At 42.8% G+C, this 26,329-nt stretch overlaps 1 protein-coding gene across 4 annotated transcripts in view; it reads left to right on the top strand.

Annotated features, from left to right (window-relative positions):
- The window catches only part of CREB5 (cAMP responsive element binding protein 5), a 219,455-nt gene that overhangs the window by 113,077 nt on the left and 80,049 nt on the right, over positions 1-26,329 (top strand). Inside the window, exon 1 of one of the 4 annotated variants that reach the window (XM_056857526.1) lies at positions 7,058-7,203. The exons of the other annotated variants lie outside the window; for them this stretch is intronic. Coding sequence (XP_056713504.1) covers positions 7,157-7,203 — 47 coding nt within the window. The 5' untranslated portion in view covers positions 7,058-7,156. Of the gene's footprint in view, positions 1-7,057; positions 7,204-26,329 lie in introns of those variants that run through there. 4 annotated transcript variants of the gene reach the window in all.

Here is a 26,329-nt window from a genome sequence, read left to right as displayed (position 1 = left end):
TTTTTGAGTTTTAAGAATTTGGATGGGGAAAACGTGCATCTAGAGAGCGGCAAGTCCAAGGCAAAACCTCCTGTGCATAAATGGCCACTGCCTAGGTTTTAAAATATTTAAGATGTTATTCACGCTTTGCCTTGACGGCCTTCTCAGATGATCCTAGGGTGACGTTACTTTCAAGCCATAGGTGTTGCCGGTTGTGCAGACACAAGGTTTGCAGCCAGAGCAGTGGGACCGTAACCATGCTGACATCAGGCAGCTGCACTGTGCATCACACCACCCTTTCCCCAAGGACGAGGCATGTTTCAGGGATGTGAACATTTTTTAGTGAGTCTGCAACACTGGAGTTATGGGCACTGCTCGGGAGGTGGACTGCTTTAGAACTAAAACATTTCAGGCTGTGAGAAATATAAGGATTACAAAGAGATAGAGAAGGAGGCAAAAAAAGACATAAGAACATGAAAAGGTGCAGCTTTTTGTATCTGAATGGAATTTCCTCTAGAGTACAGGAAATTCTATATCATTTACAGGTCACAGGAAGGAAAATGGGAAAACAGTGTTTCCTGCAAGGAGAGGGTGGTGGAAATCAATAGACTTTCAAAGTACCTCAGTCAGAGCAAACTTTTTGGTGCCTTCAACCCAAATTCAATCTCTTTTTAAAACTGCTTTAAGCATGTTAACGTTATGAAAGACACATTTTGCTTTTTCAGTTAAGAATTTACCCAGAATTAATTCCTGGTTGCCAGTGTGGTAATTATAGAACAGAAAAATGAGAGGATGGAATGCAATGTTTCTTTTTTACAAATACCTGTTATTCAGAGCGGTGACACCTAGTTCCCCCCTCAAAATTGGGGATGATTTCAAAGTTTAAATTAGCAATGGAGAAAATGTTAAAAGTGTCAAGTAATTGTTATAATAGATAAACATGTAGAGTGCTGGGGATAAAATGAAAAATGAAGTGGACTGACCACCTGAAGTGAGGGAGGCCCTTTCAGTCCAGAGGCTGTGAATCTGGGGGAGGGGGGGCAAAGCTTGAACCACAGCTGGAAAATCTGCATTTGTTCTGCTCTGAAGTACATCTGTCTTCACCCTAATTCTGGTATTTGTCTAAGTCAACCGCATTCCATTCAAAATCCCTTTGGTTTGAAGGAGAACTTTACATACTAGTTAGTACAAGTTGGGTCTTATGCTTTTCTGCACAGAGGCACCAGAGCATAGAATCAAGCACAGGAAACCCTAGCAAAGGTGCAAGGGAATAGTTTGTCCCCTAGTAGCCTTCTTCCTGCACCATATAATGTTGCACTGGTGTGGGGGGGGGGGCAGAGGGTCAACCCAGCAAAGAGGTCAGGCAAAGCATGGATGTGAGTGCCATGCTGCCCACAGCCTCTACTATGATATCCTAAGACCATGAGAGATTCCATATGCATCAGATACTGGAGCAACCTTCTTTTCCCAGGCAAACATTCAGTTGACTGGGTTGGCTGTAGGGTTGCCGGCTCTGGTTTGAGAAATCCCGGGAGATTTTGGGGGTAGAGCCTGAGGAGGGCGGGGTTTGGGGAGGGGAGGGACTTCAATGCCATAGAGTCCAATTGCCAAGCGGCCATTTTTTCCAGGGGAACTGATCTCTATCAGCTGGAGATCAGTTGTAACAGCAGGAGATCACCAGCCACAACCTGGATAATGGCCACCTTTGTTGGATGGGCTTTGAGTAGTAAGTGGACATGTCATCCTGGCTTGTCTTCAGCTGTAAATAGCAAAGCTCCTGGGGCTGCCACAGGTACAACTACAGCAGGGAATGAGATAGGCTGGAATTATACAGCCTCTCCTCCAGCCCAAGATTGTCACTTCCATTATCACTTCACAATAGTAAGTGGAAATATCCTTTGGAAGGCATGCTGACTGGGAGTCAGAGAACTGAGTAGGAAAAAACACTCAGAAGATTAAGAAAGAAAGACACCATTGGAAAAGGGTAACACAGAGCAGCCATTTCCCATGCAGATGAGCAAATTGTCCGCTAGGCAAAGGGGCAAGCAGCAGCAGCCCAAAATGAAATCCAGTGTGACCCTACATTGTGTTTTTCTGCAATACCCCTGGACTCTGCAGTCTATGGCAAACCTTGCAAAGTGTTGGCAAGGGGAGCACCTAGTCTTCTGATGAGGGCTGCTATCAGCCATTCAGCTCTGCTTTTCAAAGGGAGCATAAATCATCAATGAGGAAAGAGTCCCAGGGTCAGGAAGCTGGATGCTTATAGCCACAAAAGTAGGTTAGGTTCTCAATTCACGTAGTAAGCACTTGAGCAGAGATTTTTATTTATTTATGTGTTTATTTCCTTCCTTCATTTATAGTCCGCCTTTCTCTGAGACTCAAGGTGGTACTGATGTGGGCTGAACTGATTTTGCCAGATGTGACATTATACAGGTGCCTGACTGCAGCCATCAGCTTCTTCTTCTAGAAAGCCAGACCAGTGTAGTGGTTTTGTAATGCTCAAATAGACTCCCTAGCCCACATTGTTTTCTCATGTCCACAAAATAATATTGCATGAAATAAATATATCACTCCCTGGATAAAACAGCTAAAGACACTTTCTGAGAAGCAGATACTGTGTTATCTGCTGTCAAATAGATCAGTCAATTGCATGAGAGATGTGGCAACTTTTCTCTTTTTGATTCAGCTGAGCTGGGGACTACAGGCAGGGGTGAGTTTAAACTTTGCCTTTCTTAAAACACTGGGAAGCCTAACTAAACTGAGAATTAAATGGAGGTTTGCTGGGAGAGGGTTGTGATTGTGGGGCAGTGGGTGAATAAGGTTGATTGCTGCCTGAAAGCTTGATTGTTACCATTGTTAAGTGGGGTTGTTGTGATTGGAGCTCGTGTGTGAGAGGTGGGGGCTGTACCAAGGATATGCCTCAGAGGGGAGGGGGGCTTCTTGTAGTGGGGGATTCAATCCTTAGGAATGTAGATAGCTGGGTTTCTGGTGGATGCATGGACTTGCCTGCCTGGTGCAAAGGTTGCGGATGTTACCCGTCATATAGGTAGTCTGGTATTCGGTTAAAGTAAATTCAAATGTGATAATAGTAGTAGTAGTCAAGAAAATACAGTTGTAGGCTAATATTATCACATTTACAATTTCTCTTATGTAAACGTTCCAACTGTTTATATAGAACACTATTATATTCATAGAAGTTTTTCTCCCTCTCCCATAATGCTAGAACACGGGGTCATCTGCTAAAGCTGGAGGGCGAGAGATTCAAAACAGATAAAAGGAAGTATTTTTTCACTCAACGCATAGTTAAATTGTGGAACTCCCTGCCCCAGGATGTGGTGATGGCTGCCAGCTTGGAGGGCTTTAAGAGGGGAGTGGACAAATTAATGGAGGAAAGGGGTATTCTTGGCTATTAGTTAGAATGGATACTAGTCATGCTGCATACCTATTCTCTCTAGTATCAGAGGAGCATGCCCATTATTTTGGGTGCGGTGGAACACAGGCAGGATGGTGCTGCTGCTGTCGTCTTGTTTGTGGCTTCCTAGAGGCACCTGGTTGGCCACTGTGTGAGCAGACTGCTGGACTTGATGGGCCTTGGTCTGATCCAGCAGGGCCTTTCTTATGTTCTCTTTATAGAGTCAAGGGAAAAAATTTAATTTCCCCTTTTTAAAGTGTGGAGTGGTTGATGGATAGCCAGTGGCTGTTAAATCTAGGGAAAGTGTAGTGGTTTGAGTAGGACTTGGGAGACCCAGGTTCAAATGCTCGGTTGCCATGATCCTTACTGGGTGACCTTGAACCGATCACTCTTTCTCAGTTTAAGCTATTTCACAAGGTATTTGTGAAGATTCAGTAGAGGAAGGGAGAACCATGATCACTGTCCTGAGCTCCTTGGAAGTAGAGTGGGATAAAAATGGACTAAATCATAAATAAAGAGGCTTCTAGGTCAGATCTCAGAAGCCAAGCAGGGTCAGCCCTGGTTAGTATTTGGATGGGAGACCACCAAGGAATACTGGGGTTGCTGTGCAGAGGAAGGCACTGGCATACCACCTCTTTTAGTCTCTTGCCATGAAAACCCCAAAAGGGGTCGCCATAAGTCGGCTGCGACTTGACGGCACTTTACACACACAGGTTCTTGTAAGTATCAACTGCCTGGTGGATGGTCAGAGGGACTAAGAGATTGGTGGTATTCTGTCTGTATCTTCAAGCGATGCAGTTGGCTACAGAGATGTGATGGCTGAAAGTAACACACAGAGAAGCCGATTCTGTGGCCCCAGCCTTATTAGCACACATATACAAGAGAGCCGGTGTTGTGTAGAGGACTAATATCTGGGAAACCAGGGTCCAAATCCCCACTCTTTCATGGAATCTTGCTGGGTGACCTTGGGCCCCACATCCTTTCAGCATTACCTATCTGATAGGGGTTTTGTAAGGATAAACAGGGGAGGATAGAAAAATGTATGCTGCCCTGAGCTCTTTGGTGGATGGGCAGAATAGATCTGAACTAGATAGATTCTACTGGGAGGGAAGATGGCATGGTATAGCCCAACCTCATCAGATCTCAGAAGCTAAGCAGGGTCAGTTCTTGGAAAGGAGTCTACCATGGATGACTCTGCAGAGGAAGAAGCAAACCACTTCTGCTTCTCACTTGCCTTGAAAGCCCCTTGCTTTGACTTGAGTGCACTTTACACAGAGAGAGATAGATACCACTGCCTTGCAGTGTACAGAAATTGAGGGAACATGCTAATGCTAGGCTTATTGCATAGATGGAGCACATGTATCTTTCCTTGTGGATGGAGCAACCACATAGCAAATTTGAAAATGGCCACGGCATAGCTAGACATGATCCCATTTGTCCAGAAATGGACCGACGTTTTGAGGACACAGATAACTAAATTGTAGGATAGCTTTCACTTGTTAATGGTAGTAGTTTGGTGGTTTTTACTGACCCTTTTTAATCAGCTCTTATTTGAACCAAAAATTCTTTAAGTTCCAGGGTCCTTTATTCAATTCTATATTTTAACCACATATAATAAATAACTACCTTGAATACCATTTGGTTATTTAGTTCCACTCCAAAGACGTGCCTAGAAAAGAAAACTAATGGGAAATGTTTAGAATGAAGGAACTGTGACATTTTTCACAGGGATACTTGCAATTACATCTCTGTTTTGTACATCGTTGAATGAAAGTAGCTTGTAATGCCAGGAAATAAAAGAAGGCTTTAGGTGATTAAAGTTCTTTTTTATTATGTTATAGAAGATGAGAAATCAATAACTGGTCATTCCGACATAAATGAGTTATGCAGGCCGATGACACCATGAACCAAACTTTATAACAACTGCACATGATACTGTCAAGCCACCAGCTTCAGTGGCGCCAGTAATAATTATGGCTGATCACCTCTAATTCAGAGAGGCTTCCCTTGATAAAGCTGTCACTTTGAGTGGCCCATACAGCATCAGTACCAACTGAGCTTGCTCTTCCACAGAATCGGATATATATGCCCCCACTGGGTGTCCTTCCTTGCTTCTGCTTTCAGGATGTTAATTACCGCAGCTGCAATTTGCAGTTGCAGCATCTTAGAAAAAAGGACTACATAAATCACACAAATCACAGCAACCATAGTGTTTTCTCCCTAGGTCCCATTGGCATTTCTCGTGTGGTATTTTTCTGCAGCCTGTTAAAATTGTTTTTTGATGCACTATCCTCCCCTTTAACCTCTGACAGTTTTTGGCCCCCGTCTCTACTGAAAAGCTACAACTGAATGGTACGTTGCTGCGGGACAGCCTCTGGCCAAGCCCTCCCCTCAAAAGGCATGGACAAGCCTTCATTTGCATTCTTGTATGCTGTAGGAACAATCGGCAATCTGTCTTGTTTGTTGGCTTCCGAAAGGCACCTGGTTGGCCACTATGTCAACAGACTGCTGGTCTTGATGGTCCTTGGTCTGATCCAGCATGGCTTTTCATATGTTCTTATGGTGTTATGTATTCTGTTGCAGTGGCTCTTCAGGGTCTCGGGCAAACAAAGCTGTTTCTCAACAGCAACTACCTGGAGATGCCAAAGACTGGATATGCATGCAAAGCAAGTGTTTTATCACTGAGCCACAATGCCTTCTACGAGCCCACAAGCTATACCTGCTAACTAGGTGATGTAATAGTGGCCTGTCAATCCACACAGATAGTAACACTACAGTTGTGGTGGAATTTAAGAAAACTGCAGCGTCTCCACATGTGGTGCCATCCTGGGAGGTCCAGCGGGCCTGAACCTTCCAGAAGCCATGGTTTGGAAGTCAGCCACCAGAACGCATTATCTGGGCCTAGACCACCCTGAGAAGCATGAAGATCCTACAGGTTAATGTATCAAGGTGCCTTGCATTATGTGTGCATGTATGTAAAGTGCCCTCAAGTCACAGCCGAAACCAAGGGGCTTTCAAGGCAAGTGAGAAGCCGAGGTGGTTTGCCGTTGCCTTCCTCTGCAGAGTCTGCCTTGGTGGTCACCCCTCCAAGGACTGAGGCCGCTCAGCTTCCTAGATCAGAGGGGATCGAGCCATTCCGTGCCGCCTTCCCCTCCTGCCTTGCATCAATTTCCTCACCAGCCCAAGCAGACAGCTTTCCTCTTGTTTCACTCTCATTCTGTTGCTTTCTCTGGCCGTTTCTTTTGTGTACTTTTTTTTTCTCCTTTCCAAAATGTGCGGGAATGCGACTGTGCGTACGCTTGGTGAGCATGTGTAGTATCTTCGGAGGGGAAAACCCCCCCCCCCTAAATCTCTGACAGCCCCATTCCCGGGGTTTGACTCTGATCTCTCTCAGGCAGCTGCAAGGGCCATTCTGAGGAGGCACTGTTTCTTTCTCTGTTTACCCGTTTCCAATGGCAATTTGCACCACCGAGTCTCTGTGCGTCTGGAACTTCGCCTGGGGCTGTTTTGGTTACATTGAGCTTTTTTTTTTCCTCTCTCTTTCGCTTCAGCTCAGCCAGATTTAAATGGTGACTTCACTAGCACCGAGCTCAAAAGGAGGAGGGGGGGGGAGAGAAAAGGCAGCGTAGAGAAGTGGGAGCAAGCGAGGGAGAGGGCCAGAGCATTACATCACCATTTGGACTGGAATCAAATGGGAAGGATATGACTCACCCGGGCTAGTTAAGCTTTGGCTCAAGTTCTACATACATTCATTCCAGGGCTCTCATGTTCTGCACCTCAGCAGGGAATTCAAGCTCAGTGATGTCCATGAGGTTTGTTTTTAATTTTCTTCCCCCTCCCCCCCCCCATTGCTCTGTACTCTCCACTACTATCACTACTACCACCCGCCACCTTTCTTTCTCTTCCTTTTTTCTTTTTTTGCCTAGGGATCCATTTCCTCTTTTGACTACAACCCCCCACCCACCCCTTCTGTACCCCTCCATGGGGCCGGAGTTTGTCGCCTGCTTGCCCACGAGCCCCGGTGAACAGATGCAGGGGCCAATGCACAGCGCCCCAAACCTGCCAGCAAAACTTTCGCGGGAGAACTGAACTTTCCGGGCTCCTTTCTCCCCTCTCTCTCTCTCTCTCCCTTGCTCGCTCGTTCCTAATCAGAGGAGACAGGGAGAGAGTTAAACTGCAGGGACCAATCGTTTCGACGGTGATGTAATGCTGGAGCTGCAGGGTAGTTAAGTAATGCGAGAGCCAGGGGGTCAGGGTTGCAAAGCATTTACCTGCTCTCGAAGGGGTTTAAGTTTATTATCAGTTGCAGCGACTGCAACTGCCTTCAGACAGCAACCTCTAATGATTCGCAGACTCTCCTGTTTTATCTTTTATTATTCGATGTAAAGCTATAGGGTAGTGGTTTTTTTCCCTTTTTTTAGGCAGAGAGAGGGTGATCCCAACCTGATATTATTACAGCTGCAAATTATTTTCTGCTAGGGGTTTAATTTTTTTTTTAAGGAAAAAAAAAAAGAAGGGCTGAAACCTGCGTTTTGCCAAAAGGGGAGGGGTCTGCTCTCCAAATGCGGCTGGTCAATTTGAGATCAGTCGACCGCTGTCTAAGAGAGCGAGGGACAGGTTTCACGGAAGATACGCGCTCTCTTGGATAGAAATCCTTTAAGGATGCGATTTGTGCAGCACGTGTCCCAGAGGTGCCGCTCGGAGTTTCAGGCAAATGCTGGCCCATGCCGTTCTGCAAGGGTTGCAGCCCCTGATTTGTATCACTGGGACAATTTAGGAGGAAGTGCTTTCTGAATTATGGCTCTTGGGTATTCATGTTCTTCCTCTCTCTCTCTCTAGCAAAGAGGTGCCGTGATTTGTAACCTGCTGTCCAAAAACATGCCTCTCGTAAAGACAGCCAAAGATGTTTTTCTTATTCCCAGGAAGGATGTTTAAATTCTAAACTGAAACACTGTGTGTCCTCAAACACAATTGGTTACTTGGAATAAATGGTACATCTGGGGCACTTTTGCATAGATCTGCAGTTTTTGTTGCTTTCATTTTGCAGCATAAGTTCGCTATTTGCTGTACTTCGCCAGAACTTGTTTTTGTTTGTTTGTTTGTTTGTTTGGGGTGGGGTGCGGTAGACCCGGAAGTAGTTAACCTTCATAAAAAAAGATAAATATTAGATTGTGCCACTCCAGCAAATCCTGGTAGTTTGGACTTGCAGCTATTAGTATGGGGACAAACATCTTTCGTTTCTTCTTCTGAAAGTCTTTACAGTTTGATAACAAACAGTATCAGCGTTTGAGAAGTTGGCAGCACATGAGCGTTAGCAACTTTTATTCTTTTTTAAAAAATTATTAGAAATTGGAATCTATTTTGGATATCACTTTTTCGTAGCCACAGTTCAGCAGATAGATACAAGTTTGAGTGAACAAATTCACATCATTATGTTTTCTAAAGACTTATAGCATAGGACAGTGCACTGTTCCCACATCAAATGGGCTACACTTTATTTGATATCAGGTATGAGCAGGTAGGTATAGTGCGGTCATGACGCATCCTAATTGGTTAATTATGGGTAAGGTGACCAGGAGCACTCTGAGTGATCATCCAGTCCTCTTCTGTTGGTATTGCTGCCCCTTTCTGTTTTTGAGCTAACTGGCTGCCAACTTGGAAGGCTTTAAGAGGGGAGTGGACATGTTCATGGAGGAGAGGGCTATTCATGGCTACTAGTCAAAATGAATACTAGTCATGATGCATACCTATTCTCTCCAGGATCAGAGGAGCATGCCTATTATATTAGGAGCTGTGGAACACAGGCAGGATAATGCTGATGCAGTCATCTTGCTTGTGGGCTTCCTAGAGGCACCTGGTTGGCCACTGTGTGAACAGATGGCTGGACTTGTTGGACCTTGGTCAGATCCAGCATGGCATTTCTTATGTTCTTACTGCCAAATCATAATTTGCAACCATGGTTAAAAGTGAGTGTGCAAATTGTAGCCGTTGCTAACTAAAGTTTGCATTAACAGCGTAAGGATTTAGGAACAGAAGAGAATCCAGGTTGTATCAGACTCCTGGTCCATTGAGTCCAGCACCCTGTTTCCAATAGAAGTCACAAGGAAAGTAAATAAGCAGGGCCTACAGACAACAGTCCCTCTTCTGGCTGCTTCCTAACATCTGTTAATTGGAGGGCTTTATGAAGCCAGAGGCTCCATTCAACTGTATGGCCAATAGCCAGCTTCTGCCATCTCTGAATTTCCAAAGTACCCTACAGATTGCAAAAGTTGTGCGGGCTCACAGGCTGTGCTGTTGGTCACTGTTGTGAGTGAGGAAATTAAAGGTAAAGGTCCCCTGTGCAAGCACCGGGTCATTCCTGGCCCAAGGGGTGACATCACATCCCGACGTTTTCTAGGCAGACTTTGTTTGCAGGGTGGTTTGCCAGTGCCTTCCCCAGTCATCTTCCCTTTACCCCCAGCAAGCTGGGTACTCATTTGACCGACCTCGGAAGGATGGAAGGCTGAATTAACCTTGAGCTGGCTACCTGAAACCAACTTCCACTGGGATCGAACTCAGGTCATGAGCAGAGCTTGGGCTGCAGTACTGCAGATTACTATTCTGCTCCATGAGGCTCCTGTGAGTGAGGAAAGTGGCTGAAAATAGCCAAACATATGGTTTCCACTTTCCAGGTCACATCCTGGAGAGCATATCTCCAGACATCCACAGCAGGAAAAAAAGGATGCAGTCATGGCTTGTCTCTCTCCTCCCACACTTCTTTCCTGTTCACTCTGGGGCAATATGAGAATCCTGCTTTCTCCAACAGGTGAGAGGTAAGGGTGGGAGTAGCACGTGCTAAGCTTTGGCCTCTCTAATAGGCCTCTGTAACTATTCCAGGAAAAATATTACTGGAACGGCCCATTCGTGGGGACATTTGTTGGTTCGGATCACTGGTGTAAGCAAATTAAAAATATTTTTGTCCAAAGCGAAAATGCAATATTCACACTGTAACTATATTCAAATTTTACTCAGTTTACCGAGTGCAGTGAATTATACCTATTTACAGACGGAATATATATGACATATTTGGATCAAGATGTAAGTCACTAGCTTAATAATCACACGCTTTTATGTTTTACGTTGTAAGAAAATTCTTAGACATTGATGCTTTACAGGTGACACAACTGACCTTTTGCCCACTCCTTCAAGTTTCTGATAGCATCATACTGAAAGCAGCTTCACACAAGCCAAATTTCCAACATGAAAATCACATCCATGTAGGAAAAGTGTATGAATTCCACATCATCATGGAATTGCATTCCATCAAACTGTCTGTATTAGCAAACAATAGGTTCTCGCTGTGTGTACATATGATGAGATAGATGTGTACGTTTATCATATGCAACCAAACAACAAAAAGGCCTGAGGCAAATTCTTGCACAGAGGCAATACATATAGACAACTTTGTCTTTTGTTTTAGAGATAAGTCTGTTTGCTAGAGATAGCTAAAGAAAATCTGCAGTGCTCTAACTTTCCTGGAAACCACAATGTGAATAAAACAAATGGCACTTGAGAGGGGAATTTGCACTTGCATGAGAATCCAAATAGGAGGGTTCAGCAAATTTCATAGTAAGTTATGTTGCATCTATAGGATGTACATAGATCGATAATATACAGATCGTATATAAAAAGTCACCTTGCCGTAAATTATAATCATTCCATCTTACACTGGTCCTTTCCCCCACAAATGAATTTGCCCTCTTGTAGCCTTCTACGTAGATGAAACAGAATGGAATGCTGGCTCCAAATTCAGATGTTATATTTTGGCTTTTGGGATAAGAAGAGCACCATGGATCTGCTCCCTATGGCAGCAAAAATTTTGGCCCTGTCATTTAACAATCCCTTCCAGTTCAAGAAAAGTCAGAGAATCCCAGAGATTGTCCAGTTTATTTTGCACCCTCCTGTTTGCTCCTTCTGGTGCTCTAGATTTCTTCAGAGACATTGACATACTATGTCCTTCATTTTATTATCTTGGAAGGAAGGTGGGTTGGAGAAACAGCTCTTTATTTTGGCGAGAGTGCTAAAGACTTAATGGGTGGAGAGGTCTTAGCCACTTTCTACACTACAGCCAACCAGACTGGAGAAAAGGGAACAAACTGAAAGATTTTCCTTTCTCGCCTTAAAGTCTCCCACGCTTTTCCTTTTCTCATCCATTGAAAAGCTTCTGCAGAATTATTTTCTTGATTTTGCTATAAACCAGCAGACCAAGAAAAAAAAATCTGATTTCCTCCACTATAGGTGCATTCCCCTTCCAACAGTAACTAAATTTAAATGTCATCCCTCAGGCGCTGAGACATGGCGTTTCCTCTTTCTCAGCTTCTTATTCACACACAATGATCATTAAAATCTTTCTAGCTGTTATGGCATTGATCAAGTATGAATGACTGTTCTGCCCATCTAGAACACACAGTTTCCTGATTTACACATGGTTTCCAAGTCACAAATCCTCATGTGCAGCATAGGACTGCACTCATGTTTAATAACGGGGTCAGCACTCAGTTCCAGTGCTGAGGGGCCCCTCCCCTCCTGTGCCCACCACAAGGACTCCTACTCACACCTCCTTTACTGCCCCCACCCATGTGCACCCCGCCCCTGCCTGCTCATGACCTCTCCCACAGCCACCTGCATGCCCTTTCCCCAATGGCATGAAGGGAGTGCCAATGCTGTGATCATCACTATCTGCACATTCATCCCTGGCAGTGGTGGGCAGCCCAGGTAGCTAGGAGCACGGGAGATAGAGTCCTTGCAAGCAAGTGGCCGAAGAAAGGATACATGGGCAGGTGGTGTGCATGGGTGTGTGTGATTGAATCAAGGGAATAACGATCCTTGTAATTGCATCAGGGGAAACCCTGGGCAGCTTGGTGTTCCCCAAGGCTCCTGAACTGTATGTTCCCCAAGGCTCCTGAACTGTATGTTCCTATTGGCTACTGGGGTTTCTCCCCCCCCCATCACGGATTGGGGGGAGTGGCCGCAGGAGGCCAAGGGGGCATATAAGCAGGGGTCTGGTCACTGCAAGTTAGTTCTGTTCTTGTTCTCCTAATAAAGCAGTTGCTGTTGAACTCCATCTCTGACCCCCATGCATACATAACAAGTGGCAGAGGAGGTGTGCAGGCGGGGGGCAGTGGCATTGGGCCCTGCCAGAAATTCTGGGCACTGGCAGATGCCCCACCTCAGGGTATGCTGACTCCAGCCTTGTTGGCACTACTTCCTCTGTTCCTGCATGTGGGACATATTTGAGGACATGCATAAGGAGGAGCCGGTTCAAGTATGTTGGCCATGCTGCCACTTGTGACTGAATGCACTGAACCCTCCCTGTCCTAAATGCATGTGCTGTACATGGGCACAACTTCTATGTGCATGATCAGGAATAGCAGTGAACAAATGTTTCCAATTATGGGGATGGAGCCTATATGCTTACAGTTTCTATGCATGTAGGGTGCCCATGTGTGGAAACCATATGTAGGAAATCAGGGCCAGTATGCTTGAAGTCCACACCCCACTTTCATCCTAGGCATGTTGGCCTGACAGCACTGATCTCGTTTTTGGGTATCATTAATGTGCCTACTGATGCTGCGAGAGCTGACAATTCCAGCACTGAGAATGCACATGGATGGATGTGCACTCAACACATGACTGTCCCATCAATCAAAGGAGCTCATTTAGTGGGTACATGAGAGAGGGCCTTTTCAATGGCAACCCCAAGATTATGGAACAACCACCCAAGAGAGGTGTGCCTGGCCCCCTCACTTTTGATCTTTAGGAGGCAGCTGAAGACTGTTTTATATAGGGCTGCATTTGATTAAGCAGCCCTAAATTGTGATTTTAAACTGTGGTTGTATGTTATTTTATGTATTTTTTTAATAGTATAAGCTGCCTCACCATCCTCTAGTTTATACTTTTAATTGCATATTCTCCTTAACGGATCCATAAACCTGTAATATTTTTAATACACGTTCTACTACATGTACATTTTTATAATCTGTGGATTTATTTGGAAAATTTTTTTATCCTGCCTTCCTACTTTACAAAAATACCTTATAATAATCAAAATAAATATATTAATCATATCAATAAAAACAATCAACATAACAGCATACTAAAACAAGCTATCGTATTTTGGTCACGTCATGAGACGACAAGAGTCACTGAAAAAGACAGTCATGCTAGGAAAAGTCGAGGGCAGCAAGAAAAGAGGAAGACCCAACAAGGGATGGATTGACTCAATAAAGGAAGCCACAGCCTTCAATTTGCAAGATCTGAGCAAGGCTGTCAAAGACAGGACATTTTGGAGGACTTTCATTCATAGGGTCGCCATGAGTCGGAAGCGACTTGACGGCACTTAACACACACACACACAAAACAAGTCAACGGCAGGTTAAAGTAGTACAGATAAACACAAAAAGCAGTCAAGAAATGGAGAAAAACCTTATGCAGCATTTCTCTAAAATATGTATTTAGAGCATATTGTAAGGCCAAGAGGAAGTGGCCAGGTGAAACGGGCAACTGCAAAAAATGCCCTGCTCCAAGTACCCACAATCCTCTCCTTTGTTAACGTGGACACTGTGCCAGATGACCTTGGATCACAAGTAGGTTCTTCTGCCGGGGGGGGGGGGGTGATCCATCAGATACTTTATTCCTAAGAAATTTAGGGCTTTAAACATCAAAATCAAACATTGATCACAGACAGAAAGTAGAAGACAGTGCAGTTAGTAAACACTGGACCGTAGGTGTTCATTGATTCTGGTTAAAATCTTGGCAGCTGCATTATGAACCAATTGGAATTTCTGGACTGTCTTCAAAGGCAGCCCGACATAACAGCACATTATAATAGTGTAGTCTGGATGTTTTTAAGGGATGTTTGACTGTGGCTTGTGTTAGTCCAGCACAGTTTTTGGCTCTTAATAAGCCCAGTTGAAGCCTCCATCATTGAAGCTCTGCAGTTCGCCATCAGAAACTGTGTGTTTTTCTGGGACTGCACTAGGTCATTGTTTCATCTTATTTTTTCCCTATTTTTTCATGCTATTTATAGTCAACCTTTTTCACTGAGACTCAAGTGGAAGATTTGTATTCCATGGGGAACATCTAAGTACAAGTAGCTGTAAACCCTCGGACAGTACTATGTAATGTTAAGAGAAAACTTTTGCTCAGATGGGTAGCTTGTCCAAATGGATTTTTTTACAACTAAAGACCCTCCCGAGATGACCCCATCAGTATTTAGCCCTACATGATATTATGGTATGAGGTGAAGCATGGATTGCTAGACATTTGATCTTAGTTTGAGTGATTGTCCTAATGGCTTCCAGAGGAATATTTGGATTTAGCTGAAGGAGCCCAGGAGTTGGTCACCAACCTGAATATAATGTGTCAGCACATTATATACATTATATAATGTGTAACTTAATTAAGATAAGCATCTGCTGAGATTCCAAGTATGTAAGTTTGTGATACATCAGAAACCGCTGTTACATGGACCTGGATTGCATACGACCAGATCCTAAACATAACAAGGTCCACCAGAACTATTTGCATACACAATATTGCTATTCAGGACCCCAGCCTGAAAGTCCTCATTTGAAGTCCCTGGAATGTACTGCTGGTTGCTCAGAAAGCAAAAAGTCCTCAGGCCTGCAATGCTGACAAAAAATGACAGTTTTGTGACTGTCTTTTTCCTCCCTTCCTCCCAGTCTTCATGGGTCTGAGTGTTGAAAGGCCCATGGGCCTTTCTCCAGAAACTTCCTGGATCTGTGGATAGGTAGCTAAGGAACAGCTGTTGGAAAACTTGGTTGCCCGTGTCTATCAATAGGGTAGTGAAACAGACAAGGTTTCTGCATGCATGGGGACTCTCCAGGCAGTTTGTAACTAAAACACACACACACACACACACAAATATCCCAGTAGGTTCTGAATTTTAGATATTCTCCTCATTAACCCAAAATTGTGGAGTGAATCATCCAGGAATTTTGTTCCATACTACAATAAAGGAGCAGAACAAATATCCATAATCTTAATAATCTTAAGGCATCCAAAAGTACTGATATTTTCAAACTTATTGGCCTGTTCATAAAACTTGTGTCAAGTTCTGTGGTGGAATCAAAGGAATAGTAATGTAAGAGAACTCACCCAAGGCTTAAGGGCATAGGCAAGATCATCTGGATGAGAAAAGGAGAGTACCTTATAAATGTAACCTAAGCAGAGTCACACTTGTCTATATCGATTGATATCAGTGGGTTTAGACTCATGTGACTCTGTTTAGGGTGGAACTGCAAATACAAGAAGTATATTACTGGACCTTTTTCTTCAGGAAAAAATATAATAGAAAACTTTCAGGCAGGTTGATCAAAAATTATTTGCAAGTGGTTTTACAATTTGCAAATGAAAGAAATGTGTTCTGTGAAAATAGTTACTAGTTTTTCCCCCTGTCATTGATATGGTGACACTACTATTTGTTGACTTTTCCTCTGCAACTTTATGCATGTCATTTTTTTGGTTAAAAAGTAATTAAATAATTTAAACTGATTCCCCCATTTTTTTTCCATCTAGAAGGGGCCAAAATATGTCCCAGAGCACCACAGAACAAAATATTTAAAGTATGTTTGATTTTTTTAAAAATGCTTAACTTAACAAAAATGTGGGGTTCATTTACAAAGAAAAATGTTTTTCCAACTGTTTCATTTTGCAATTCATATTACTTATCTCCCCTTTGAACATACTGACCTCTTTGTTTTAAGGGACAGAAACCTGAAGAATAAAGTGATTTAGAATAAACTACATAAAAAAATTAAAACATCCAGTTTAATGTCATAACGGCCATGAGCTGAGCAGCTAAAGATAGATACTAGCCAATGCAAGGTATGTTTGATTTATTTTAATTAAAAACTTTTTTCCCTTTCAGTGTGTTGCATATAATGTAAGGCCAAACAGCTTGCATCTTATAACATATATGATGATTGACTGAAAGCCCAGGCAGCAAATCTGTTTCCAGCTGGGGAATCTGGAGCAGAGAATTCGTAGAAGGGGAGTGCTGAATACTTTCCCTATCCCAAATAAACCCCTCTGTCCCATATGCCTTGTCCCATTGGTGGTGTTTTCAGTGCATATTTGCAAAGGAAACCAATGGGCAGAGAAAGGGTTAACTCGTTGCTTCTTTGTGCCTCCTTCAGTGCTTCTTTGTTTTTGAGCACCATTTCCAGAAACCACTTTTCGAAAAGGACTTTGGAGCTATAGTTACACATGTTTCGTTATTTATTGGATTATCTCCGCTCTTCTTTTCAAGGACCTCAGATCAGCATACATGACCTCCTGCCCCTTCCCCATTCATCTTCACAACAACTCTGTGAAGTAAGCTAGGTTGAATGAGACAGAGGGAGATTGACCCAGGGTCACCCAGTAGGCTTGGTGGCAAAGTTGGCATCAGAACTTCAATCACCTTTGCCTGACACTGTAATATATAATGCAACATGTAGTTTGACCCTTAATGGCCACTCTTGGCCCCGTGTCATAGAGGATGTAGGTTTCTGGAAAACGAGGTGTCGCTTGCACCTGTGCATGGTTACTGAGAATGTCCACTGTATTCGTCTTTCCTTCTTGATAAGTGTGCACAGGAGTGAGACTAGAGTGGGGAAACTGCCAGCCTGTATAGTTATTCTCAGTTATCATCGGTGGATTTGCCAGGGTGTAACTCTCCTTAAGATTGCATGGTATGTGGCAGAAGCTGCACCTGTGAAACACGTCTTCTGTTTTCACTTGTTTTGTTCTTAGGCAACATACATCCAGCTTTTCTATGTCCCGCTTGCTTGATTCTGGATATTTCAATATAACAGTTTTTTTTTTTTTTTGTGAAGGTGGGGAGTGTTTTGCTCCATAAACATGGTCGAGAAGTATCCTTTCTAACTTCCACATGCTGTGCAATTTCAAGTACTTACAGGAATGCTGCATTCTGTATTCTTTTCCTTGGGCACCTAACATGTCAGATCCTCTGTTCATAGCTGGCTGTGATTCAGGGAAGTCAACAGTATTAAGTAGGCTTACATCAGCTAGAAATAACTGTGGCTCATAATTGAACATGGATAGATCTTCTTTTCGTTTGCATGAAATGATTCAGTAAATAATTGAGAAATTAAAGGAGCACAGTGTTGCCAGTAATTTAGACCGGTAATTAAGACCTATCAGAACCTATTAAAATCTCTTACTTGTACTTAGTTGCTGTTGTCAGTGTGTTTATCCTTTACCAGTTTTGCCAACTTTCAGACAAGGTTTTATTTAGTCACAGTAGCTAATGAGTAGCTGAGTGCAGTAAGCATCGAATTCTGAACATTCTGTGTGTTTCTAACTACCAGCCCATAACCATTGGAGGAGAAGCTAGATAGCAAGAAACGTAATAGCCTGCTAATGTTACACTGGACAGGATAATGCCAACCAAATATTGGAAACTATTTTTCACTATCTGGAGCATACGCCATCAGTGTTGTGAATGTGAGCTGGCAGTGGATAAAGCTTTGAAGACTCTATCTTGTGTAGAATTTTCTGTAAAGCACCATGACTAGTAGGTGGGATAGAAATATTTTACATAAATAAAATAAAGAGAATTTGTGACTGGTAAATAGAGGGAAATGAGAGAAGCAAGAATAAATGACAAAGGAAAGCCAGTAGACTAGTAAAAAACATGGTTGGAAAAGAGAATGAGAGCTAGTGTGGCTCATTGGTTATACTGGACTAGGATCTGAGAGACACATGAACACACAGAGCTTCCTTATACTGAATCAGGCCATAGGTCCATCAAAATCCAAATTGTCTACTTAGGATTTCAGTGGCTTTCCAGGGTCTTAGAGAGAGGTCTTTCACATTATCTACCACATGATCCTTTTAGCTGGAGATGCCAGGGATCAAACCTGGGACCCTCTGCATGCAAAGCAGATGAGCCAGTGAGCCACAGCCCCATCCCACTCGGCCATGAAAGCGTGCTGAGGGACCTTGGGCCAGTCACTGTCTCTCAGCCTAACCAGAATCACTGTTTAACTTCACAACAATGATGCTGGTTAGGCTGAGAGAGGAGAGAGGAGAATGATGTATTCTGCTTTGGGGAGAAAAGCAGAGAATAAATATTTAAATAAATAAGAATCTTAACTGAAAGCATATTCTTGAGCACGCCAATGTGTCTCCCCCGCTAATTTCTGTGATCTGGCATGACTGGTGTGAAGTGCACTTGTATGACTATGTCACATTTCAAAAGCATGAAGAAATTCAATAGCAATAAACTGAAAAAATTAATTGATAGGATTGGGGTTATTTCATTGTCTAAAAGCAAAGAAATACAACATGTAGCCACTGCACAACTCTCTCTGGATATACAGTAGCCAAGTCTGCAGTTCACTTGCAATAGTTCAGCCAACTCCACACATTTACTTCCTTCCTGGCACTACTGTCTTTCCTGTGCATGTACCCATTTTGAGAGTTGCTGGTGCCACTTTTTGGTGTTTCCTAGTGGTATATGTGGCAAGAAGTATGTCCTATGAGAACAGCACAGTGGTTCCAAGAAATAATTCGAAAGGATTGTTGGATAGAGCCGCTTGCAGAATTCTCCTTATCCAAATTTCTCCCTGAGTGCCAGAGTTAAACATTACCTATTATTTTTTTCTGAAACAGAACTAAGGAATGAAGAATTCCCCGTTGTTCTGGGCTGTGGTGTTATTTGAAAACTGTTCCAAATTTTGAACTGTGCACGTGCAGTTCCTTAAGTCCAAGTGTATAATTTTTCTTCTCTCAAGTATCTGTGTGCACATCTGCATGATAAATCAATGTGATTGTACATGTGGTTGTCACCAAGATTGTTTTCAAATGGCATTTTACCAATGCACTGTGCACATGCGCATCAGTAGAACACCACCCAAAGAGACTCTTGTGGCACTCGTATGTATGTAGAAGGGAGGAAAGATGCAAATAAGCTGAATGCTGCAGAAAACTGCATGTGTTCCAATTCTGGAATGTTAGAAATGTGTTGGAATTAATGATGAGCACAGAGCATAATTCCAAAACTATGAAGGAAGGAACTCCTTTTGCTGGGATGATAGTTGTATGGGGAGACCAAAATAAGAAACAGATGCTTGGCAGTTTAGTTGAAGAGATGGCAGAGCTGATGTGGCCTATATATTACTGATAGGTTTATGTAGGATTCCTATCATTTTAAGAATGTAAGAAAAGCCCTGCTGAATCAGACAAGTGGTCCATCCTCTCCAGCATTCTCTTTCACACAGTGGACAACCAGTTGCCCTGCAAATATGGCATAGAGGTCAAGGCCTTCCCTTGATGTTTCTTCCTGACACTGGTATTTAGAGGTTTACTGTCTCTGAATGTGGAGGTTCCCTATAGACTCTATGGCTAATAGCCAGTGATAGACCTATTCTCCACGAGCGAATCCCTTTTTAAAGTAATCTGTACTAGTGTCCATCATGACAACCACTAGCAGTGAATTATTCATTGTGTAAAGAAGCGCTTTTGTTCATCCTGAATCTATTGCCCATCAACTTTGTTGGGTGCCCCAAAGTTCTATTATTATGAGATCGGGGCAAAAAGTGGTCTCTATCCCCCACCCTTTCTATCCCATGCATAATTTTTAGACCCCTATCGTCTTTTTTTCTTTAACCTTTCCTCATTCTTCCTTAATCATCCTGGTTGCCCTCTTCTGAATGTTTTCCAGGTCTGCAATATTTTTTTTGAAATGCAACAGCCAGAACTGTACAGTAGTCCAAAGCAGTCTGAACTATAGATATTTATTGTATTCATAACCATGCCACAAATTAAGATCAGACTCTCCTGAAAAGGAGCTCAAGGAAATGTCAGAATTAATACAAAATGACACTTAACTCCAAACCCCAAACCCCACATTTATCCAAAGCAAGGGATAAGTCTTCAGTGGGAATAAGACCAGGAGCGGAGTTATTTTCTCTGATTAAATTTTCAGCCACAAGCTAAAGACCAAACAGCTGCTGTGTATTTCTGTCTTTGCTTTGAGTTTTTTTTTCCCTTTCTGTTAATGCACTGCTTATAATTACATACATTATCCAAACACGCTGTTATAAATTCAGTTTATGTATGTGGCACACTCAAGGACCATGCAACACCCTAGCCTTGCACCTGTCAGGCCTTTGCCTTTTTTTGCTGGAGCAAAGGCTCTTGACATGAGTCAGGCCAGGTTCTGGCCCCACGTCAAGTCCTTGGTTCTCATGCCTATGAACGTCTGTGTACAGTTTCGCTCATCCTGTTTTCTGCAGCTGTGATAATGTTTAGTCTGTCTTCCTGGGAACCGCTTATCTCGAGGTTGCCCAGCAATGTTTACCTTTTCAGTCCATAGTGTCTTTAACTTGTAACCTGCCTGTGTTCCCCATTACTAGCCTCACCTGCCTGTAGTCAGTCAGTACTTTAATCTGTCTTTTGCTCCTAATAAAGTATTACTGCTTCAGAGCTACCTGCCTGGATGAGTTTGCTTATGGGATGCTAGGGACAGATGCCTGAAACTGACAGCACCATCAGACTTCCTAGTTAAAATGCTTGCCTGCCCAGATGGGTCCTCATGTTTTCCTTTTAACTTTCTGGGCATTTAGAGCCATGCCAGTTGCTCCTGTAAAACCCAAACACCCATTTCCAAATAGTACATTACTTTGTTTGTTTGCTTTTCACATTGGTAAGCACAGGTTCAAATCCAGGGGCAGTTCAGATAATTAATAAGTTATAATGAATAAATTTATAATTCAAAATATAGCTAAAACTGAAACTTCATCTGTGACCATATTGGTCAAAAAGGTGTGCAGTGAACAAGCATACGATGTTTACCTTTTTTCTAAGAATCCATTTCCAATGCCAGAACAAAAGGCCTGGACGACAACCAGCACTTTTTTTTTGGTCATCTTCTGGGTATGGAGCAGGGGTCACAACCAGCACTTTTTTTTTGGTCATCTTCTGGGTATGGAGCAGGGGTCACTGGGGGTGTGGAGGAGAGGTTAATGTAAATTTCCTGCATTGTACAGGGGGTGGGACTAGATGATTATGGAGGTCCCTTCCAACTCTATGATTCTATATATGAACCAAGCGTGCAAGAGAACAGCAGCAACAACAAAAAATAGTGGGACCTTCTGAATGTCTCCTAAAGAATTCCCCAGGAAACTGGATTCCTACCCTTTTAATAGCTCTAAACTAGTTTTAAAAAAAGCCTTGTGATATGGACGTACATGTGCCTTGTAATGGCAAGTGGTAAGGTTTGTGGAAAACCAGGAAGCTGAATGTAGTTAAACAGTCTCCATGTCCATGCTAGTTACATTTACCTTAGAGTGGTAATCTGACCCATTTCTTCTTGAGTACTTGTGTGAATACTTACGGGTAATTGGGCAATCATTAACAGTGCAGGGAAAGCTGGGAGATTGTCTGGCTCTACGGTACAGGCCACCAATGCACACACCAAGAATGGGAGCTTTGCTGGTCCCCAAAGGTGAGTTTTCAGAAGGGAAGCCAAGAAAATCAAGGCAGCCAAGTCTTTGGGAACCTTGCCAGCGCAGGCCATATTCATCAAGGTATAATCATGGACATTTGTATAATCAAATGCTAGATGATATACAATCCCATGCAGAGTTACTCCAGTCTATTTTAATGGATGGTGCTGATAAATTCACTGGCTTGGATGACCCAGGCTAGCCCAGTCTCGTCAGATCTTGGAAGCCAAGCAAGGTTAGCTCCGGTTAGTATTTGGATGGGAGACCACCAAGAAAGGCCAGGATCACTATGCAGAGGCAGGCAATGGCAAACCACCTTTGAAAATCTCTTGCCTTGAAAACCTTATGGGGTTGCCATAAGTCCGTTGTGACTGGATGGCAGTTTCCACCACCACTGATTAACACTTACATACGCTGGACTACCATATAGATTTTCAAATGGGCTTTTTGCAGATTTAGTGTTTGCACATTTTCTTGAAACCTAGGCAGGAAGTTATACACATTTACCAGAGAAATAAATGGAAGTTCTCTTGCATAGATCTTGCAGTGATATTTGCTCTGGGGAAGTTCTTGCTTGGTTGTGCCTCAAACCATCTCATTCTGTACTCTCATTCTCATTTCTTCAATTCTCTTATGCACATCTTGAACAAAGCCCCGTATCATTGTCTGAGCTTGAACAAATACAGATGCATAGTCAGTCACTTCTGGGGTGTATATTCAAGAAAGAAAAAGTAACAAAGCAGTGAACAAATATTGTATACATAGCATAAGATTTATTTTGGTTCAGGTCTAGATCTTCCCACAGAATTCCATTGCTTGGATCTGGGAAAATGTAATTAGTGACAGATTTCTCCAGAAAGTTTCAACGTATTGCTACATTATGTCAGTACTCCATGTTCTGCATCCCACATACATTAATATCAATGAAATGAAATTCAAGTAACAATTTGTTAAACCGTTATTAGAGTCAACCTAATGGTGAAGACTACATTTTTGAATTACCCTACATTAAAGCTCTGCAGTACATAAATCAGTAGAATAAAACTAGTGTGTGAACAGGGCTCAACCACAGGGCTAAAATTTCTGGCCTAAAAATGTTTGAAATTCAACCCAAATCATGATCCTTATTTGTTACTCATTCAGGTTTGCTCCCATTTTCTGCCTCCTCTCAGCAACTGCTTGTTTACCATTTGGAATTGTTGCTTACTATGTGAATCAGCCATCATGTCGGCAGTGTGAATATATTGTGATGCCACACAGCCAATCAGATTCAGCTATATGATAACCCCAGAACAAAAAATCAGAGTGAAAGCAATACTCCCTGCACTCATTTTGAATGGGGAGACACTCATCCCATTTTACAGACGCCCTCCCTGAATTCTCAGCAAAATTATAGCTTTGTTTCACAAGAACTCCTGCCATTTTGGCTCAGCCCTAAACACGTAGAACCTTCTCTGTTGCATCAGACTTTGTGACTTGCTGAGTAATGTGGTTTGCAACTTAGTATGGGAAGTGTGGGAAGAGATCTAGTTTGTGAAGACACTCCTACACATGAATCCAGCTGGGTGACCTTGGGCTAGTCAGCTCTCTTAGAACTCTCTCAGCCCCAACTACCTCACAGACACCCTGTTGTGGGGATGGGAAGGGAAGGGGATTGTAAGGTGGTTTGATTCTTCCTTAAGTGGTAGAGAAAGTCAGCATATAAAAAACAGCTCTTCTTCTTCTGCGTCTGCGTCTTCTTCTTCTTCCATGGCAGAGGTGAAGCTGCAGCTGGATTCACAAGTGTTGAGAATTGGCCTAATTTTGCTGTTTTCCGGTTTTCTGATTTAGCAACCATTTTATTGCATTCTGAAGCCACATTCTCATGCAGAGGTTTCCCAGATCTTTTTACTCCCTGCGACTCGGGAGCAAATTTAGAGTTTCCTACTAGAACCACAGGAATGTCTTGAGCCTCTAGTATGGCTACATTGTTTCCAATAGACCTGTACCAGAGCCCACTAATCATTTGGAATTTTCCCCCCTGGGCATGCAAAGGTCAATAAGGATATTTTTAAAACTATTATTCTGAAAGCTCAATTACAGTTAGCTCTCAGTTTTTTCAGCTCTATATTTATTTAATGTAACCTGTGTGGAATAATGCACTTACATGTAGTCAAGCATAGTTTGGATGCCACCTGGCCCATTAGAGCACATAAAACTATTCAAAGAAGTTTTGAGCACTTTAAAAAAATTAAAGGGCTGTACAAACTCTGATTTTAACCACCTGTTTGAATTGTGGTAGAAAGCAGATAAAGTTCTTATAGACACATTCGCCTTGATCCTAGTGACTTCCAGTGGAAGCTCAGATACTATCTGGCATGTGGATATATTAGCCTGCCTGACAAGCTCAGACTTACCCTGCCCATGAAGTTGGGGCAGGGGGGGGGGAGGGAGGAAAGAGCCTGATCATCAACTACATGTAGACAAAATTTTGAGTGATGGAGTGGCAGTGGGACGAGCATTAGAAGCATGTAAATGCATATGTAAACAGGATGCGCTTGAAACCACCGAACACGTGCTATTTGAGTGTATATGATCAAATTCGTACAGGCTCATTGATCCCATTATTAGTGGACTGCCCCAGACCTTTAAGAAAACGATGTTCAGAGCTCCTCCTATTGGATATTATGGCTAACCTATCTGCAAGCATGGCCAGGTTTGCTTGGCTAGCAATTAAAATCAGGCAGAGTGTACTTAAGAACCTACAATAGCTAACGAAATAGAGAATGAATACTGTTTGATCCTGCAGTTTGAATACATGTTTATTTATTTTTCCTTCTAGTTTTGTGTGTGTGTGTAAAGTGCCGTCAAGTCGCAGCCGACTTATGGCGACCCCTTTTGGGGTTTTCATGGCAAGAGACTAACAGAGGTGGTTTGCCAGTGCCTTCCTCTGCACAGCAACCCTGGTATTCCTTGATGGTCTCCCATCCAAATACTAACCAGGGCTGACCCTGCTTAGCTTCTGAGATCTGACAAGATCAGGCTAGCCTGGGCCATCCAGGTCAGGGCCCTTCTAGGTTGAGCCTCTGTAATTTTAGAATATTATCAAGCATTCTAATTGTACCCACATTTAGTATTTGCTTGGACATTAATTAGTTATGCACTTTGATAATCTTGCCATTTTTAACCATTTAACCATTTTAATACCAAATCTATTTTGTATTTGTTTTTATCCTGTGCTATTTAACTATGCAAATTTGTCTTATTTGATGGTCTATGACTGCAAATAAATTATTGATTGATTATGTGGCAGGGGAGTGTTTCACTTGTTCCTAACTGATAGGGTTGCCAGGTCCCTCTTCGCCATCGGCAGGAGGTTTTTGGGATGGAGCCTGAGGAGGGCGGGGTTTGGGGAGGAGAGGGACTTCAATGCCATAGAGACCAATTGCCAAAGTGGCCATTTTCTCCAGGGGAACTGATCTCTATTGGCTGGAGATCAGTTGTAACAGCAGGAGATCTCGAGCTACTCCCTGGAGGCTAGCAACCCTACTCACTGACCAGTTTTCCACTCCAAATTGTCATCCAGCTCCTCCATCCTCAGAACTGGGTTTATGCACAGGCTAAGTAAGGTACATTTTGGGGCCTCAGATTCTGAGGGGTCTCTAAATTAAAAACAAACAAACAATTACCATTTTGGGAGACTCTTAAACTTGAACATAGTTTGGGGCTGCAGCATACTGTAACTTGACCCTGTCCCTTATGGAAAGTTTCAGATGCGTGTTGTCCCTCTGAAACACGCATGTGGTGCCTTGGAGAAAGAAAGTCATTTGGGAGTTTATTTTGAGGATATAAACAGCTGGTGAGGAAAGGGTTGAACATCCTTTTACTCCCGTCTTTCGTGGATTTGAGAGTGCATCTTCTTGAGCTCCTTTTAATTTTTCTGTGGTCAACAACACAGCTTTGCATGTACGCATATCTTGTCTTTACATTTCGGTGGAGAACACTAATCGGTTTGCAAAAATGTGCACATCTGCCTCCTTCAGGTAAATTGACTTGGAGTCCATAGATGCAAGATTTGCACACAAAAATATGTGCAGATCTCTGGCTCATACTGAGGCCAGAGGGGATTTGGCCTTTACTTTTGTACCATATTTCCACATTCTTTTTCAAAACGTCCAATAGTTTTAAGCATGTATCACGAAGACATGTTTGGAATGCCCCCAATAAATTGATTGAACCCTTTGTTTCTGTATTATGTAGCACTGGTTGCTTGAATCCTGAATTATTGTTAAAATAACAAAAAAATAGCAGTAAGCAAATCTATTATTAATGTGTTTTGAATTCCCAACAGTATTTTTAAATTTTTGCTTTGTTCAACACAGAGGCACAGTTCACTGTAGTTTTGTCTACATATTTATGTATCAATGCAAGCTAGAATCTC

This window comes from Euleptes europaea, chromosome 11, assembly GCF_029931775.1.
Source record: "Euleptes europaea isolate rEulEur1 chromosome 11, rEulEur1.hap1, whole genome shotgun sequence".
In the NCBI taxonomy this organism is placed as follows: Eukaryota; Metazoa; Chordata; class Lepidosauria; order Squamata; family Sphaerodactylidae; genus Euleptes; species Euleptes europaea.
Note: the sequence above shows the minus strand (reverse complement) of the source record. Positions and strands in the feature narration are given on the sequence as shown.